At 46.1% G+C, this 17749-nt stretch overlaps 1 protein-coding gene across 2 annotated transcripts in view; it reads right to left on the bottom strand.

Moving 5' to 3' along the window:
- The window catches only part of SYN3 (synapsin III), a 462269-nt gene that overhangs the window by 70241 nt on the left and 374279 nt on the right, over window positions 1-17749 (bottom strand). For both annotated transcript variants that reach the window (XM_046011478.1, XM_046011477.1), the window contains exon 7: window positions 203-265. In XM_046011478.1, coding sequence (XP_045867434.1) covers window positions 203-265 — 63 coding nt within the window. The remainder of the gene's footprint in view (window positions 1-202; window positions 266-17749) is intronic.

Below are 17749 nucleotides of genomic sequence, written 5' to 3'. Positions count from 1 at the left end.
GTACAGACTGAGCTGGAGAGACGCTCGCGGGGGTTGGCAAGGGGTGGGGAGGACAGGGTGCGTCCTGCATCCTGGGCTCCTCCAACACTGTTCTGGGCCCTGGAACCAAGGTGGGGCTGGCACGGGACAGAGGGAGAAGGGAACAAGCAGTTTGGGGAGGCTGCATGGGTATGAATGTGAGTCTAAAAGCTGCTTCTCATACCTTTCCCATTCCGGCGTGGGCGTGTCCCAACTTGACCACCACAGGGAAGTGGGGCGCTGTGAGCTGTAAGAGACAAGAGGAAATCACTCGTTAGCATCCTTAGCATCCCAGAGTATTGCCACGGAGAGACTCTGGTCGCTGCCTGTTCTGTAGAAAGATTCAGTCATCTGCTATTACCCGGAATCCCCACAAGAACGCTTTGACAGATGGTCATCCTGCTGCAGCTCCAACGCGCGAAATACCAGCGATCTGGGCTTCCAAAAGAAGCCCTGAGCACTTAAAAGCAGCCTGCCTGGGGCACCCACTGAGAGACGGCAGGGAGGAACAAAGCGACTGGTTTCGGATCCTGGCTTCACCACTTGTGCAACCTCAGGCGAGTTTTACATGATCTGTGGCTCAGTTTGCTCACCTGTAACATGGGGACGATGAGTGTCCATCCCACAGGGTTGCTGCGAGGATCAAAGAAATGATTACATGTGAAGCCTTTACGTTGTAAGTACCCAATGAACCACAGCTTTGTGACTCCCACCATAGTTCTGCCTTACGTTATCCCTCAAAAAACCTTCACGTATCTTGAAACACACTCCTTCCCCCAAGCCCTCACCAGGCCAGCCTATAAGGTTTCTTAATAGTGGTCATGCCACCAAGGGCACAGACATGTATTGGCTGCACCCTATTAGGCACTGTTCTGGGTGATCGCCGTGTATCATCTCCCTTCGAGAGCCATGCTACTTGTCTCGCTGGTTCCCTGTAGTGTCCTTAGCTCTAGGAACATTGCCTGGCCCAGAGAAGGTGCTTGGTAATGGAGTCTGTGCTTCATTCAACCAGTCCTCTCAGCAAGACCTAGGAGGCATGCATGCTTCTCCTTAGAGGAGGAGAGGAGGCTCAAAAGATTAGGTGCTTACTCAGGCCCATGGTCACTCAGCTGGGAAGTGAGGGCACCAGGTTCAAACTTAGGTTATGCATTTCCTCCCTTAACTGTTCGTATGTTGTCTGAGATGAATTTGCTTGGTGTCTCCAAGTCTACTTGGAGGTGCTTGAGGGTAAAGGTTTTCCCTTCTAATTATTTCGTAGTAACTTCAGTCCCCCTACTTGGATCTACCTGGCCAGGGGTAATCATGTCCTACTCTCTGTGCTGTCTGTCCTTGGTCCTAGGTTGTCCCTGACAGTGCTGTCTGTCCTGACCCTCTGGCTGCCTAGAGAGGAAGAAACTGGCTCTTCTCTCTTGGTGCCCAGAGTCTAGTCTGACATGGAGGTGCTGCTGTAGGTGCTTCGAAGGGTCTGCTGTGGGTCACGGAGTCATTCGATGGGCCTCATCTCATTGTACCCATGCAATGGCTCCATGAGGCAAGCAGGGAAGGTTTTTAATCACCATTTCACAAATAGGAACTCTGAGACTCAAGGTAGGTGCTGGGAAGGGATGGAATTGGGACTTAAAGATGGGCCTGTCAGACTCTAAGCCTGATGTGAAAGGTTTTCGCTAACATCTAGCTCAGGGCTTCCTGTAGTAGATGCTGAATAAAAAAATTTCCCCCTTTTTGACACTAATTTTTTTTTAAAGATTTATTTATCTGAGAGAAACAGAGAGCTAGAGAGAGAGAGCCAGAGAGCACGAGCACACAAGTAGGGGGAGGAACAGAGGGAGAGACTCTTCAAACAGAGGCTCAGCTGAGTGCGGAGACTGACATGGGGCTCGATCCCATGACCCATGAGCTCATGACCGGAGCCAAAACCCAGAGTCAGATGCTCAAATGACTGAGTCACCCAGGCACCCCCAGGCTAAAATTTATCACGTCTTGGTGCTTAGAGAGAACAAACGCATCTTTTAAAAAAGGCCAATATTTGATTTTGATTTCAAAAGCAATATGTACTCACTATATAAAAAGTTTGGAAAATGCAATAAAGTGTTATGTTGCTTTTATTATACAGAAGACAATAAAGATCAGCCTCAGACTTTCAACGGATGTATTATCTGTTGGGTTTTTTTTTTTTTGACATTTTATTTTACTTTTTTTGGTAAATTTTATTTTTTCAGTGTTCTAAGATTCATTGTTTATGCAACACACCCAGTGCTCCATGCAATACGTGCCCTCCTTAATACCCACCACCAGGCTTACCTATTCCCCCTACTCCCCTCCCTTTCAAAATGGTCTTCTTTTTTTTAAATCCACAGTTTTTTTTCTTCTCATTTGTTCTACCTTGGGCGTATACTGAATATCCACTTCTGCTTCCTGCTCTTTCCACTTACTGTTCTGTGCTAAGCATATTCCTGGTAGTGATTACTTGTCCATTTAATAGTTACTACAAAATATTTCACATATGAAAAAGACTTAAAGAGCATTATCATGGCCATCACCCCACTTAAGAAATAAACCACTGCCCACATAGATGAGGTCCCTGATAGACTTTCTTACTGCACTCCCTTTCCTCTCACCCAGAGGTAATCATCATGATATGATTTTATTTATGATATGTGTTTATTATTGCCTCACATTTATTCACATTTTAACTATTATTAACATATTTTAACTATATGATTCTCAAACAATATACAGTCCACGTGGTTAAAATTTATGTAGTGGTATCAAAAGAAACTATTTTTGACGATCTTTTTAAGCACATTATGTTTGTGAGATTCATGCATGTTCCTCTATACAGCTCCTCTATGTGGATTAGATTTTTACAGATGCATACAGTATTTTAGTATATGAACACATTACCATTTGTCTGCTTCCTGCTGATACACATTTAGGTGATTTCTGTTTTTCCAATAAATGATACTAGTGCATCCCCCCTGCATGTGCAGGGGAGTTTCTCCAGGGCACATGCACAGGAGTGGAATTGCTGGGGCTGGGCAATGCTTTTCTCAGTTTTGCCAGGTATTGCCGGATTTGCTCTCCAAAGTAGTTATAGCGACTTATGCTCACACAGGCAGGAAAAGAGCCCCCAACACCTGAGGTTGAAAGAATTAAATTTTACCAATGATGTGAAGTGGAATGAATGGGTGTACTTTCACCAAGTGGCTTTTGTTACCCAGAAGAGTTGTCACACTCAGCCATCCACTCACAGACTCCGGATACCTCCAGCAGTCCAAAAACAGGTCACTTCTGGGGCTTTATCTCTATCTCATTTCAAGCTGGAGCACGAGGGGTGGGGGAATGGGTGTGCTCTGTCTTCCCCTCCACTTCTTCTGGCCTCATTATCTTCCCACAGGCTGATGGGTACTGGAAAGAATGTGAGTGTTGGTGTTAAACTTACTCTCTACTCTGGGGCTAGATATTTAACCTCTTTAAAACTTAGTTCTTGGATCTGAAAAATGGGAATGATATTGCCTAGCTTATTTGATGGTTGTGGGAAGAAGAAATGAAATAAGGAATGCCATACTGCTTAGCACCCAGGGGAGGTTCAAACTCAAAGTGTAAAGTAGGGAGGGCTGAAGGGAGGAAGGAGCTGACACTAGTTCATGGTAGTAAGGACAGAGCTGAAGAAAGGCTGGAAGGAGGAGGAAGGAGAGCAGAGGTTGCTGCTTGGCAGTATGTGATAGTATGGCAGGGGGTGAAATGAAGTCCAACAAAGGAAATCTAAAGGAACTTATCAATCTTCTTGCCTAGCCCCCATGTTTCCATGTGGTGGGAAGTAGAATTTCTAGGAATGCTCCCCAAGGTGTCCCACTCTGATCTCTGGAGGCCGCAAATGTGATAAGATTGTTATACTAAGCCATATAAGGATTGTTTTCTGTTATATAGCCCATGCGACCCTAAAATATGGAGATATTTGGGAGGATCTAATCAAATCACATGAGACCCTAAGAGTTGAGAACCATCTCAGGCTGGTGGCAGAAGGGGGAAGCAGAGAGTCAAAGCAGGAGAGAGATTCAGCACACTATTCCTGCTTTGAGATGGGGGTACTTGAGAAGGAATGTGGGTAGCCTCCAGGAACCAAAGGTGGACCCTGTCTGATAGCCAACAAGGAAAAGGGGGCCCTAGGTGTACCTCATTGTAAAGAACTGAATTCTGTCCTGACAGGAATGAGCTTGGAAGGGGATCTTGAGCTCCTGAGGAAAACGCAATGTGCTGGCACTTTGATTTTAGCTTTATGAGACCCTAAACAGAGCACCTTGACATGCCAGTCTGGACTTCTAATCTACAGATTTGTGGGATAATAAAGAGGTGTTCTTTTTGACAGCTTAGTTTGTTAGAGCAGCAATAGGAAATTAATACATGTGTGTGTCCTCCTAGAAACTGAAGCCCAAAGAGTAAAAGTGATTGTTTTCATGCCCCACAATAGCGGAACAAGAAGTCAAGCCCATAAGTTTTAGGACACCTGGTTGACTCAGTCAGTTAAGTGTCTGACTCTTGATTTCAGTCGAGGTCATGATCTCAGAGTTATGAGACTGGGCCCTGCATTGGGTTCTGTACTTGGCGGGTTTTCTGCTTGAGATTCTCTCTTCCATTCCCTCAGCCCTTACCCCATCTCTAAAATAAATAAAGAAATAAAATCTTAAAATAAAAAAGAAGTCAAGGCCATGAGTTTTGACTCTCAATCAAGCACTCTGTCTGCCAAGGCACACTTCCCTGGGGACCACATGTGTATCTAGGGTACAACAAATTCTTTCTTCTAATTATAATAATATTGAATCAAATGAATTCACTGATTGGAGTGAGAAGTACGTGGCTGGCACTGTGTTTTATGCTATGCAGGACACAGGAGATGGAGCCAAAATTTCTTGTTTTAGAGAGGTAGACTTCATGCCCAGTGTGGTCTACTGCAGGGCAACTCACAATCCTAAGATCAAGACTTGAGCTGACAGCAGAAGTTGGACACATCACCGACTAAGGCACACAGGCACCCTGGGAATAGCATTCTTTTTAGACCTGGATGGGAAGGCTCTAGGCTGGTGTTGAAGAGAAGAAAGAGGCAATTTGGGGCCAGGTTGCTGGGGGCTTTCAAAGCTGAAGGCAAGAGTCTAGATCTCTTGGATGGGCAGTGGGGAAATAGTTCAGATCTGGAAAAGGAGAGTGACCTGCTTGCTGTAGGAGGGATAGATTGTATTTGCAGACACTGACAAGCCATAGACCAATTTGGAATTGATTACAACTAATCAAGTGCCACTGGTTGGGCCGGGGGCTGGGCTGGGGATGGTGGAGAAAGTGGAGACACTCCTGAGTTTTTCTTTTCTCTCTGTTTTCAAAAGTGATGCCTTTAAAAAATTGAAATAATAGTGTTAAAATGACCATAGAAATCCAAGATGAGGAATCTCCACAACCTCATCATCTAATCAAATCAGTGTTTGTATTGGTCCATATTACTTTATAATCCCCGTTTATATATCCAGTTAAAAAATGGAATGCTCTGCAATAATCTTAGAGGTAGAATTTGACATCTATCTTCTCATTTCACATTATACCTAAGTTCTTCCCTCCTATTTTGCCATGGTCTTTTTAATTTTTCTTAGATTCCCTCCCCAATCCACTGAGCTGAGGATCTCATCTTCTTGGTGTGTCTAACTGATCTCACCTGCCTGGTGTGTCTAGTGCGTACTCCTGCCCATTGCTTTTTATCCTTAATCTATACATATATGTACATATATGTGTATATATATATATATGTGTGTGTGTATATATACATATATATTATATATATGTATATATATATATTATATATATGTATATATATGGTTGAGGTTGCTCTTTGTTTTTTCTAAAAGGGCTCTTCTCACTGAGTATCATGGCATGCACACTTCTCCCACCTCAGTAGGTATATCCCTAACCCAATAGTTTTAAAGTTTCACAATATTCCACAGGACATGGGTGCCATAATTCTTTGGCCGTTTCCCTATTAATAGACATTTGTGTAACATTCTGTCTGTCTGTCTCTCTCTCTCACAAACAAGACTACCAAATATCTTTGTACAGGTATCCTTACAAACAAGTGTCCTAATTCCTAGAGGGCAGGACAAGAACTTTTCAAGGGGAAAATTGCCAGAATTTGAAGACATTCTGGTAGGTTTCTCAAGTGGTTTCTAAGGGCTCAGGAAATGAAAGTGGGTGCAGCCCACCATACAATCTCCCAGGCTAATGACAACTGCATTTCTGGAGTGTCTCGTAATAGCCAGGAATGGTACTGGGCACTCTACATATGGTAGCACCTTCCTTTCCCCATGAGACAGGTAAGAGATCAGAAGCAAGCCATTTGCCCAAGGTCAGACAGGTGAGGAATGGTGGAGCTTCTCTCCTCTTTCAAGCTCTTTCCCTTCCCTAGCTTTTCAACTGTGTTCTGAGGGCCATTCCCATTTCCACTCATTTGCAACAGGCCAGCCCCTCCCCTAACACAGGTCACGGAGGACAAAAAACATCTTGTCGGCTATTTTCTCTCTTCTCTTCCCAACAATAGCTTTATTTAGTCCCCTTGGGGATGGGAGGCCGCACCAGCCTCTGGCAGGCTCCTTGTGCCTGCTCACATGCCCTGGGGGCCCCAGAGTTCAGCACTGCCCAATGGCATGAGAGGCCTGACATCCTGTTAGAAGAGGCAGATCAATTTTTGAAACCAGAGATCCCCACCCTGATAAGGGCTCTATTCAGCAGTCTTCCAAGAAGCCAAAATAAGTGGGGGTGGCCCAGCCATCAAGCTGGCTGTTCTCTTGGTTGGGGTGGGGGGAGGGTGGAGTCACAGCAGCGGGAGCTCAGTACTCTATGAAGAGAGTACTGTAGCACTCTCTTCAAGCCATGGAATTGGAGAGCTGGGGTCTGAGGGGCCTGCTGCAGCTTCCCCCAGAAGGAGGAAATTCTCTCTGCATTCATGAGTCTCTGGAGATTTAAACACTTTCAGTGTCCAGTCCTGGCTAAGTATGGAGAAAACAAGGCCAGAAAGAGTGTGGAGGAGGAAAAAAGTCAAGGACTAAAGAAGCTTGGGAAGATTTCAGTGAGGAGCTAGGTGTCCATTTCATGCCTATGAGCCTCCACCTGATCTAGTTCTTTCTTATTCTGTTTTGTCTTCTGTGTTTCCCTCCTACCCACCCCAACCTCTGCCTACCAGTTATGTATTAACCCACAGGACTTTCAGTTCTTTACTCAATGGGCCACACTCCCTCTAGCCACAGGGCCTTTGCACATGTTGATCTCTTTCTCTGAAAGACTCTGCCTAATGATCAATACTATAATATTAATTCAAATCAATTCAGTGGACACTAGTTGAGTGAGAACCATGTGGCTGGCAAGTATTGTGCAGGGCACGTATAAGATTGAGACAAGGCCAGGGCGCCTGGGTGGCTCAGTGGGTTAAAGCTTCTGCCTTCGGCTCAGGTCATGATCTCAGGGTCCTGGGATCAAGCCCCGCATTGGGCTCTCTGCTTGGCGGGGAGCCTGCTTCCTCTTCTCTCTCTCTCTGCCTACCTCTCTGCCTACTTTTGATCTGTCTGTCAAATAAATAAATAAATCTTAAAAAAAAAAAGATTGAGACAAGGCCAATCCCTTCTCATATTTGGCGTCTCAGTTGAAATGCTCTGTCCCCAGAGTTTTCCCCTGGCCACTGGTCTAAAGTGGGTGTTTCTTATTGTCTTCTCTATCACACTCTGAACTTGCCCTTCATAGTGCTAGGTACCAAGTGCAATTATATGTTCATTTTCTTTGTGTCCATCTCTCCACTCCCCTATAGGAGCTCACACAAAAGAAGGAGCTTAGTTTGTTTGTTTAATATTAGTTTCAGAGGTAGAATTTTATAATTCATCAATTACATATAACACTCTGTGCTCAACACAAAACGTGCCCTCATTAATGCCCATCACCCCGTTACCCCATCCCCCACTCACCTCCCCTCCAACAACTCTTGGTTTGTTTCTTAGAGTTAAGAGTCTCTTTTGGTTTATTTATCACTGTATCTCCAGGCTCCACATAAGGACTGGATATAGTAGATGCTGTGCATGGTAGTATATTGTTGGATGGGTGTTAGAGAAAGCCTCTCCTGGCAGGGAGAGGTATCATGTGCTAACAAGCAGAATCAGAAAGAATTTGGGGGACAAGCTGTTGATAAAGCTGGTTTGAGCAGATGCTTGTTGGGGAAGCAGTGTGAACTAGGGTGGGAATATGGGGAGTGGCAAGCTTGGGGGATGCTTGCATCAGAGGTAGGAGTTCAGGATGCATTCTGTGGGCACTGGGCAGACACTGAGGGTTTGTGTGCAGAGGGTAGACATATACAAACTAGTTTAGGAAGACCCTTCTGAAGGCTGTGGTAACAGCAGCTCCCATTTCTGGAACACTTACAGTGTAGCTGGCATGGTGCTAAACCCTTTAAATATATCACCTCACCTAAATCTCTTGATACTTCTATGAGATAGCTCCTATTTTTGCCTGCATTTTACAAACAAGGAAATGAAGGACAAAAGAAGTGAAGTTTCTTGCCTAAGATCACTCAGTAAGAAAGTGGGGGAGCTAGGATTTGGCCAGAGCTCAGTTCCCTGCTTCCCTCACGGTACTACTTCTAGATAATCATTCTTTGCACCATCAGGTGCTTCTCCTGTGCCCAGAAACAGGGTCCACTCATTTGATTTGCTTGGGCAGGTGGGTGGACGCCAGCAGACTCATTAGGACAAGGCCAGCTACTCTAATAATCTTGCAGTTCAGGGAATGATAGGAGTAGCACGAGCTTTGGAGCCAGAGGGACCCCCAGAGTTCACGTCTAGTTCCAATACCTATGGTTATGAACCCTTGGGCAAATCATTGACTGTTCTGTGACTCCGTTTCCTCATCTGCCAAACAGGAAGATCCTTGAAGAATTAATATTATAATAGATGTGAGTCACTAAATTCTCACTGCCAGTGAAGAGGCTAACACTGAGGTAGGAGATGTATAAACTGTCACGTAGTAGGGCGGCAATCCACACTAGTTCCCATTCTATTCCCTTCACAGCTGGGATCCTGGGGACTCGGGTAGGGGGGATGTTAAATGCTGATAGACAGGACTCATTCAGTTCTCAGAAATAGGAAGGGGAGAAAAGTGGGGAATGAAACCTGATGCCCGTGTTGTGAGCAGGGAGCATGATGAAGCCTTTGACAGAAATGGGGCAGCCCAGAAACAGGGTTTGTTTTGGGCATTTAAAAAAGACTCATTCAGAAGAGAGAACAGAAATATCCCAGCAGCTGCTTGATAAACCTTAGCCTCCTTATGCAGTATCTGACAGAATCTCCTTGGAACGCAAGCTGCACACAAAGACACTCCTGTCTGGAGGGAGGAGAATGGATGCAATGACCTTTGACAGCCCTTTCCAATTCTATACTGCTGTGACAAATCCATAAATTCCCACCTAGATGACTGAAACAAATTGAGACAACAGCTTATAGGGCTCTGTGTGACCTGGTCCCTGCCTTCTTTCCTACCCCCATCTCACCCATGTTCCCCCAACTGCCTCTCTGTCCCAGCCTCACTGGATTTCTTTCTGGCCCTGATACTTGCTTTGCTCCCTCCAGCCGCAGGGCCTTTGCACATGCTGTTCTCATTGCCTGGAACACTGTCCCAGCTCCTCCCAGCCATGCTTCAGATCTCAGCTCTAAGGTTGCTTCTTCAGAAAGCTGGCTCTCACCTCCCTGCTTAGGTCATGGCCTGCTCACCTCTGTCTCCCTCCTAGCACTTTTGCCATTTTTAATGTATCTGTGTGATTGCTGGATAAATGTCTAACTCCCTCACTGGACTGTAAGCCTATAAAGAGCTGTGGATCTGTGTCTGTTGTTGCTTCTCATTGAACCCTTGGGGCCTCTCCTGAATTATAAACCTGCCTCCCACACCCAGCCCTGAGGTAGTCTCACAGGCCCTCCAACTCAACATTTCCAGGCAACCTTATGAACCCCTCCAAAATGCTCTCTCTTCCTCCAATATCCTAACCTCAGTCACCGGGCCCTCCACCCACACAGGTGCCCAAGATAGAGACCCTGCCTGCCTTCTTCATTCTCGAAACTGCCCTAGACCCAGGGAGGGGCCCAGGAAATGTTTGCTGAGTGAGTTCCGTGGTTTCACCCCCGCCAGCTTAATGCTCTCTGCCCTTGGAATCCCACCTCCGAACCTTCTGCATCGCCTCCTCCTACGTTTAGTGTGTCTTGGAAAAATACTGGTGGCATATTTAGAAAAATTAAACTAAACCTGCCCTACCAAAATACAAACATTCCTTTCTCTTACATTTCCTGTTTCCCTGAGAAACGGAATAGTCAAAAATAAACAAAGCGATACGATGGCAATATTTGTCTGCAGATATGCTTTGCTTGTTCTCACCGTGAGGTTTATGGCACAGAACAGGCTCGGGAAGCCAGCCTGTCTCCCATGAGGATTCTCCTGGGTGCTGCTCGCGGTTCAGACAACATCTCCTGTGAAACTGTGGCTCTGGGACCATATGAATTGACTCGAAGTGTCTAAGACTACTCTGATCCCGTGGAGACACTCCGCCATGGCATTTCCAACTGCCTGGGGTTTCCATGTCACTTTCTTCTGCTCACAGGCTGCTCAGTTCCATTTCCCGGTGGGGAAAACCCCTGTGACAAGTCCGATGAGCCCCGACATTGTTCTTCTTCTTGGCGACTTCAGAAGATAGTTCCAGAATAATCACACCACAGGAGTGTCTGCATTTCTTTGTTTCAGTTTATATCCACACTGTGATGTCTTAAGGTTAAAGATACATCTAAAGCTTTGCTTAAAGGTACACCTGTTGGTGTTGTATAGAATGAGCACTGCTTACTTGGGGCTAGGAGCGAAGGGAGATACCATTTTCTCTGGGTTGGGGAAGCTGATTCGTGGAACGCCACAGCATGAGGAAGAAGGGCAATGCAGGCTTTGAAGCCTGTTGGTGTCCCTTCCTACAGGCGCACCCCGGGGACAAGTCTCCTAGCCTCTCAAGTCTTGGCTGCTTTTTCTGTAAATTGACAGAGGCACACCAGCAATTCAAGGGATTGTGAAGATTTGAGTTTGTATGTCAAATACATGCTACCGATAGTTGGATCCCAAGCTGAAATTCTTCGGGGATAATTTGAACCAGCGGATTCACTTTCTAGAGCAGTGATTACCACCTGATGCAGTTACGAACATTTCTTTCAAAGTTTTCATCTCTGTACTATTTAATGTAAAAATTGCTTTGAAATGACTTAAAAATTATCATTAAGTTGATTAATGGATTTATCTGATATTCCTCACATAAAAAAATGACTCTATGCACTTATTTTCTAGTACAGAAATATACTCAGCCTCTGATGATGGCATGTTGTCTGGTTTTTATCCTGTAAATCCTGCATAGCCTTTCATTTAATACAGAGAGCTCTGACCTATCATAGCTGCAATGATAGTACCCGACTTTAAAAAAAAATATTTATTTATTTATTTCAGAAAGAGAGAGAGCTCAAATGCACAAGTTGGTGGCAGTGTGGCGGGGGCGGGGGTGGTGGGAGAGGGAGAAGCAGACTCCCTGCTGAGCCGGGAGCCCACCATGGGACTCAGTCCCGGGAAGCTGAGATCATGACCTGAGCCGAAGACAGACGTTTAGCCCATTGAGCCACCCAGGCTTCCCGACTTTTTTTAAATAACAGCTTTATTGAGGTATAATTTCTATACCATAAAATTCACCTTTTTATAGTAGAAATTCAGTGTAGGATAGTCACGGAGCTGTGCAAATATTATCACTATCATCTGATTCCAGAACATTCTCATCACTCAGGAAGAAATCCCATGCCCATTAGCAGTCACTCCCCAGTCACCCCTCCCTCTAGCCCCTGGCAGCCAATGCTCTACTTTCTGTCTCTATGGATTTGCATATCCTGGAAATGTCGTATAAATGGAATCATTCAGCCCATGACCTTTTGCAACTGACTTCTTTCACCGAGCATCATGTTTTCCAGGTTCATGCATGCTATAGCAGGTGTCAGGACTTCATTCCTTTTTATTGCCAAATAATATTCCATTGTGTGGATGGTGCCTGATTTTTAAATACACCTTGGAATGGTATGGTTGTGTATTTCCAGTGACTGCAAACCACGAAGGCAAATGAATGTCTTAGCAAGTTTCAATGAACAAGGATAATACTTTGGATCAGAAAGAATTATATTAGCCAGCTGGGCATCTCACGAATGTATACTATTTGGGAGGGAAGAGGATTTTTTACTGGTAAACCAACACTGGCTTGCAGGTATCTGCAACCTGCCGTGTCTGTTCTACTCCCCATTGTTTCTCCAGCCCTTGCAAACAGATAGCCTGAGCCAGATCACTGGGCCAATTACTGAAGCAAGCAAGACCTCAGCTTCTAGCACATTCTTACTGACTTTGTCATCCTGTAAACAAGTTGATAAAGGGTAGGGCTAAGAAAGATGTTTAGGAGCCAAAGAAGGAAGTTTCAAGAAATGTTGGTATGGGGTATCCATGAGTAGAATAAGAGAGAGAAAATTATCCCTGGTTCTCCCTTTCCCTTACAAAATCGTTATCCCTTCCCTTCTGAAAATGACCTAAATTATCCAAACACTTATGGGTACCTTTGAAACCATTCAGAGAGGAAGCTTTGAAGGGTGGATTTTATAATCCTACCACCAAAGCTAAAATTGTGATTGGCCTTATATGTTTATTTTCATGTTTATTGTTGAGCTCCATGAGGGCAAGGCCAGTATTCATTTTGTTCATTGTTTGCCCAACACACAGCAGGTGTCCAGTATATGTTGATAGAATTCACCAAATGAATGTAGGAACAGAGTGCTGAGAGCTGTATAAATATTAGGCGTTCTCATTATTGCCACCATCGTCATCATCAGTACTGACCGACTGCGCTACTTTTAGAAATGCTCTCTCCCTCCCTGGCATCGAACTTCCTGTCATTCCAGGAGCTCAGTACGTTTTTGGTATTTCTGTCCTTATTCCGGTCCCACCAAGGCACCCCCTTCCTTTAGCCTCTCCTTCCCCCTTCCTTCCCGCTTCCTTCCATCTATGGAGGAGACTGCAAAGCATAGTGAGCACTTGGGTGCAGCTGCCTGGACTGAGCACTGGGCTCAGTGCCGAGCTGTGTGTCCTTGGGCAAGTTACTTCACTTTTCTGTGCCTTGATGTCTGCACTGATTATAGGGTTTCAAGTGAGTTAATACACGGAAACCACTTAGCTGTGCATGTGGGGGAGGGCTGGAACCATGCTGGCTGTCAGTAGTATTGTTAACCTCCTGCTGTTCTCCAACTGCTTTTGTGTCTCCCCATCTCACCGCTCCAGGCTTTCCAAGGTGACACCTGACAAGAGCAACCTGGTCTTCCGAGTTAAAGCCTGGCAAGGATTTAAGGGGTGACCCGTGTGGCCAAAGGTCTGCAGTCGATGCATGTGTGTTGGCAATGCGGAAGGCTGTCCCAAGGTGATGAATCTGAGCCTGAAGACAGAGATGGACGAGGGTCTTTCTGGCTCTTTCCTGGCCTAGAATCAGCTCGGTTTGGACACCATGGAGGGATCTGATAGCCCTCGAAAGTCACCCCAGCCTACTCTTCCTCATGGCGCTATACACTGGTGTCTCCTGTCTGATCTGACAGTAAGATAAGCCTTGTCCTACCCGAGGGGGTCAGACGCAGGATGGGACCTATCAGCACAACAGAACTCCTTCCCTATACGAGGAAATAGGTCAGAGAGACAGAGATCCTGTACAGGGTCACGTCTCCAACTAGCACCCTCCAGCCCCCACTTTGCTCTGCCTCCGTGGTTATTTATTTCTTTTAAAGATTGTATTCATTCATTCATTCATTCATTCATCTGTCCATTCATTTACTTATTTAAGAGAGCACAAGCAGGGGGAGCAGCAGGCAGGGGGAGAGGAAGAAACAGGTTCCCTGCCGGGCAGGGAGCCGGATATGGGGCTCTATCCTAGGACCCCAGGATCATGACCTGAGCTGAAGGCAGACACTTAACTGACTGAGCCACAGGCACCCTGCCTCTGTGGTTACGCATGAGATGTAAGAGAGGGAAGGCATTGCCTTTTCTTCATCAATAAGGAAACTGAGATGCAGGGAGAAGGTACTTGCCCAATGCTACAGAATGAAGCTGCAAAACCAAGCCTTAAACTCTGGGGTGAGGCCCTCTTGCCAATTCAGAAGTATTTCTGCCCCAGCCCCTGTCTTCTCTACTTAAAAAAAAAAAAAATGTTTTCTACGGAACACACGCTGTGCCTGTCCCATGGGAGCAGTCCCTTGACTCCAAGGAGGCTTTTATTCTGCAAGTTTCAGACAAATGTTGAAAAAAAAAATACTGTTCCCTGAGGAAGAATGGTGGGAAGCTTTAAAACTATGCCCACTTTTTATTGGGGCTTGCCTGAGACAGACGCTCTGCTAGTGCTGTTGCGCATTTTCCGCTGGAGCCAAACAAAAACCTTGGACACGTGCAAATGGACAGGGAAGGGTGAGAGGGGAGAGATGGCAGACAACAGTCACAGCCACAGTGGTCAAGGCCACGGTTCCATCCCAGTTCTGCCTGTTCTAGAGGAAGTGAGAACAGCCACCAGGTGGAAACCCTGCTCTCAGTTTGGGAGTGTGCTGTGGGGGAATGCTCACTTGGATAAAGGAAGGAACTTGGTCTCAAAAGCTTGCGGTGAGGCCATTTTAAAGCCAGATAATGTCACCCCAGCGTTCAGAGATGATAGCAGGCAGAATCTTCACCTCCACTTGCCTGCAGGAGCAGAGATGTGGGGAGAGGAGGGTCGGTTTGAGGATTGTTCTCACCTCCTTCCTTTCCACGCCTCTGCAACGGATCAGAGGAGGCGCCCTGGGGAGAAGGGTGGGTGCCAAGCAGGATGGGGACAGCATCTCCACAACAGTCGGGGGCAATGGGGCCGAGTCTCCATTAGTTCTCCACTGAAGGTGTGTAAGTGGATGCAGCTGAAGGAAAAGCCGTGAGACCCACCCAAGGTCACGACTGGCCTGGAAATGGCAATTCCCAGTTCCTGAAGTTTCCAGGGAATGCTGGATGACTCGGGTTCTGGGCGAGTGGGAGAAGAGGGGAGCACTTTGTACCCAGCTGGGAAGTGGAGGGAGAACGACATTGTCCAGGTCTATGGAGGGGACCCTGAGGGAAAGGGGCATGGTTCCCAGGACTGGCTCTCCTGCATGGAGAGAGAGAAAGTGAGGGCTGAGCAGGAGCCCAGGGCAGTGTTGCAGAGAGCTACTATGAAGCCCTTCACTGCAGGATCTGCAGCTCAGAATGAGCAGGGAAATTTCTACCATCTCTCCCGAAGGGTAAAACTATCAGGACCCGAGCAGACACTGGGACCTTGTGCCGAAGGCCAAGACATGTCTCTGGATGTAGGCTTTATGGAAGCCTACGGTGCTGTGCAGGCACCATGTCCTTTAAGGAAGGAGTCATGCTGGTCACCGATGATAGAGGCCAAAAATTATTCAGTGTCTACACGAGGCAGGCTCCACAGCAGCTGAATGGACCCCTCTTACTTCATCCTCCTGAGCATTCTGTCCTAACTCTGCTGTTTTCATCCTTAATTCGCAAGTGAAAAATTGAAGACTGAATTAAACATCTTGCCCACATTGGTGGAGGCCAGAGTCCATGACTTGGGAACACTGCCTCTCATAGAGAGGACCCTACCCTTAGGGGCTCACAGGTTATTATAAGATCTGTAAACGAATGATTTCAACTCAATAATATAAACATTCAAGAAAATTATGAAGAAAATGCTGTAGAAGCAAAGAAGAGTGAGTTTTATCTGTGAGGGAGAGGGATTGCTGGGAGAAGTCTCATGGACAAGGAGACATTTGCATAGGGCTTTGCTGGTTAAATAAGAGTTTGTCAAGTGGAAAAAAAGGCTTTTCAGGCAGGTGTGTCCCCAAAGAAAAAGCATAGGGGTGTGAAAATTCTTGGAGGACTTAGGAAACATCAGGGCAACTGCAGGAGTAGAAGGTCAGTGGAGGGTGATCCTGGGACAGCAGGGCTGGCCAGGGTTTCACATTTAAGAAGACCCTCAGATTTGGGCTGGACTCATTAATGTTTTTTCCAAATGAGGATATACACACAGTTGTGGTGTGTGTGTGTGTGTTAACAACAATGGATTGTTAGATGTACAAATTAAAACTGTACCACAACTGTGTTTATCCTGTTTTGGAATTTCAAAAAAAAAATAAACCTGGTGTCTCAAAAAACTGAAGGACTGTCTTTGTCTTTCAGAAACACACCCTGAAGTATATTCAGATAAAAGGATTGGGTTTGCTTTAAAATAATCCAGTGTGGGCTGGGAGTGTAGAGGTGACAAGATTGGGCATGCACGCAGTGATGTGGACATGGATGGTCATCATCTTTCTCTACTTTCTTTGAAAATTTCCATAAAAAAACATGTTTTAGAGAGGCCCCCTCTTACTCCGAGTAGCTTTGGGGGGCCCTAGGATGTCCCTCATTGTGAGAGAGGATGAATGAAGAGAAAGGGGGATCATGCTGAAAAGCAGATTGGAGCCAAATTGTGATAAGCCATGTACACTATTCTAAGAGGTTTGGACCAAATCCCACAAATGACAGGGAGTCCAGGGAGAAATCTGTAGCAGGAGACTGACACCGTTAGACTCACATTTGGGAAAGCTCGCATCTGGAAGATGGAAGGGGTGTGGGTGTGTTTGGGGAGAAGGGATGGGGGCAGGTGGAGGACCCAAGCTAAGTCAGTGGCCACGGGACAGAAAGGAGGGATAGATGTGAGCAAGAGCTCCTTCATCTTTGCTTTCCCAGCATCAGGCTCAATTACAGCTCCTTGTCACAACAAGGAATTCCTTATTGTGATAGGTCAATAAGAATTACTTACTGCCTCTCCGGCTAGACGAGGTGTGGCCAGACCATGCCCATTTTCCTCCCTCCCTATCCCCTGAGCCGGCCCAATGCCTGGTAATAGCCGATGGTTGAGTGAATGGGTGAATACACAGCACAGGGCCATCTCTGATCATGAAATCTTTGAGGAAAGAATGAATCAATCCTGCACAGCACCTGATCCATCATGTAGCCCTTTCATAAATGTCTGTGGGTTGGTCTAAACTGATGTGAAATTGCAGGACACCAGTGCCGGAGGTGGATGAGGGGGGGTTGGTTCTCCCCTTCGGAAAAAGCAATTTCCTCTTAGCACAAGAGCTTCCAAAAGGGCAGTGGTTTCTGAGCTGAAAGGAAAGGGGATGGGAAAAAACAGGCCAGGCACAGGGTTTGTCCATTAATATGCCAGCCCTTGAAACTTATGTCTCCATCTCTCTCTTGGTTCCTTGATGAGATGCTTCCTCCATTTCAGATGGATGATGTTTTTCCTCCTTCTAAAAAAAGCTTCTTGATGCTTTTAGATTAGGCAAATGAGCAAGGGCAATGTTCATTTTTTCCTCCTTTCATTTCTAAAATGCGTGGCGTGCCAACAGGCCGTTGGACGGAATGTTCAGAGGCCACATAATAGAACAACAGAGGCTGCCAAGCTCCTAAATCACTAACCAGACAGGACAATCCCAGCTCTTGGGACTTAGAGACCCCTGGGCCAGCACTATGAGTCCCCAACAAGTGAAAAGATGGCCCACAGCCCGAGGTCGCAGCCGGGAAGAACACCCCT

The sequence above is a fragment of the Meles meles genome, chromosome 7 (genome assembly GCF_922984935.1).
Source record: "Meles meles chromosome 7, mMelMel3.1 paternal haplotype, whole genome shotgun sequence".
In the NCBI taxonomy this organism is placed as follows: Eukaryota; Metazoa; Chordata; class Mammalia; order Carnivora; family Mustelidae; genus Meles; species Meles meles.
The sequence above is the reverse complement of the archived record's forward strand: the minus strand, read 5'-3'. Positions and strand labels throughout refer to the sequence as shown.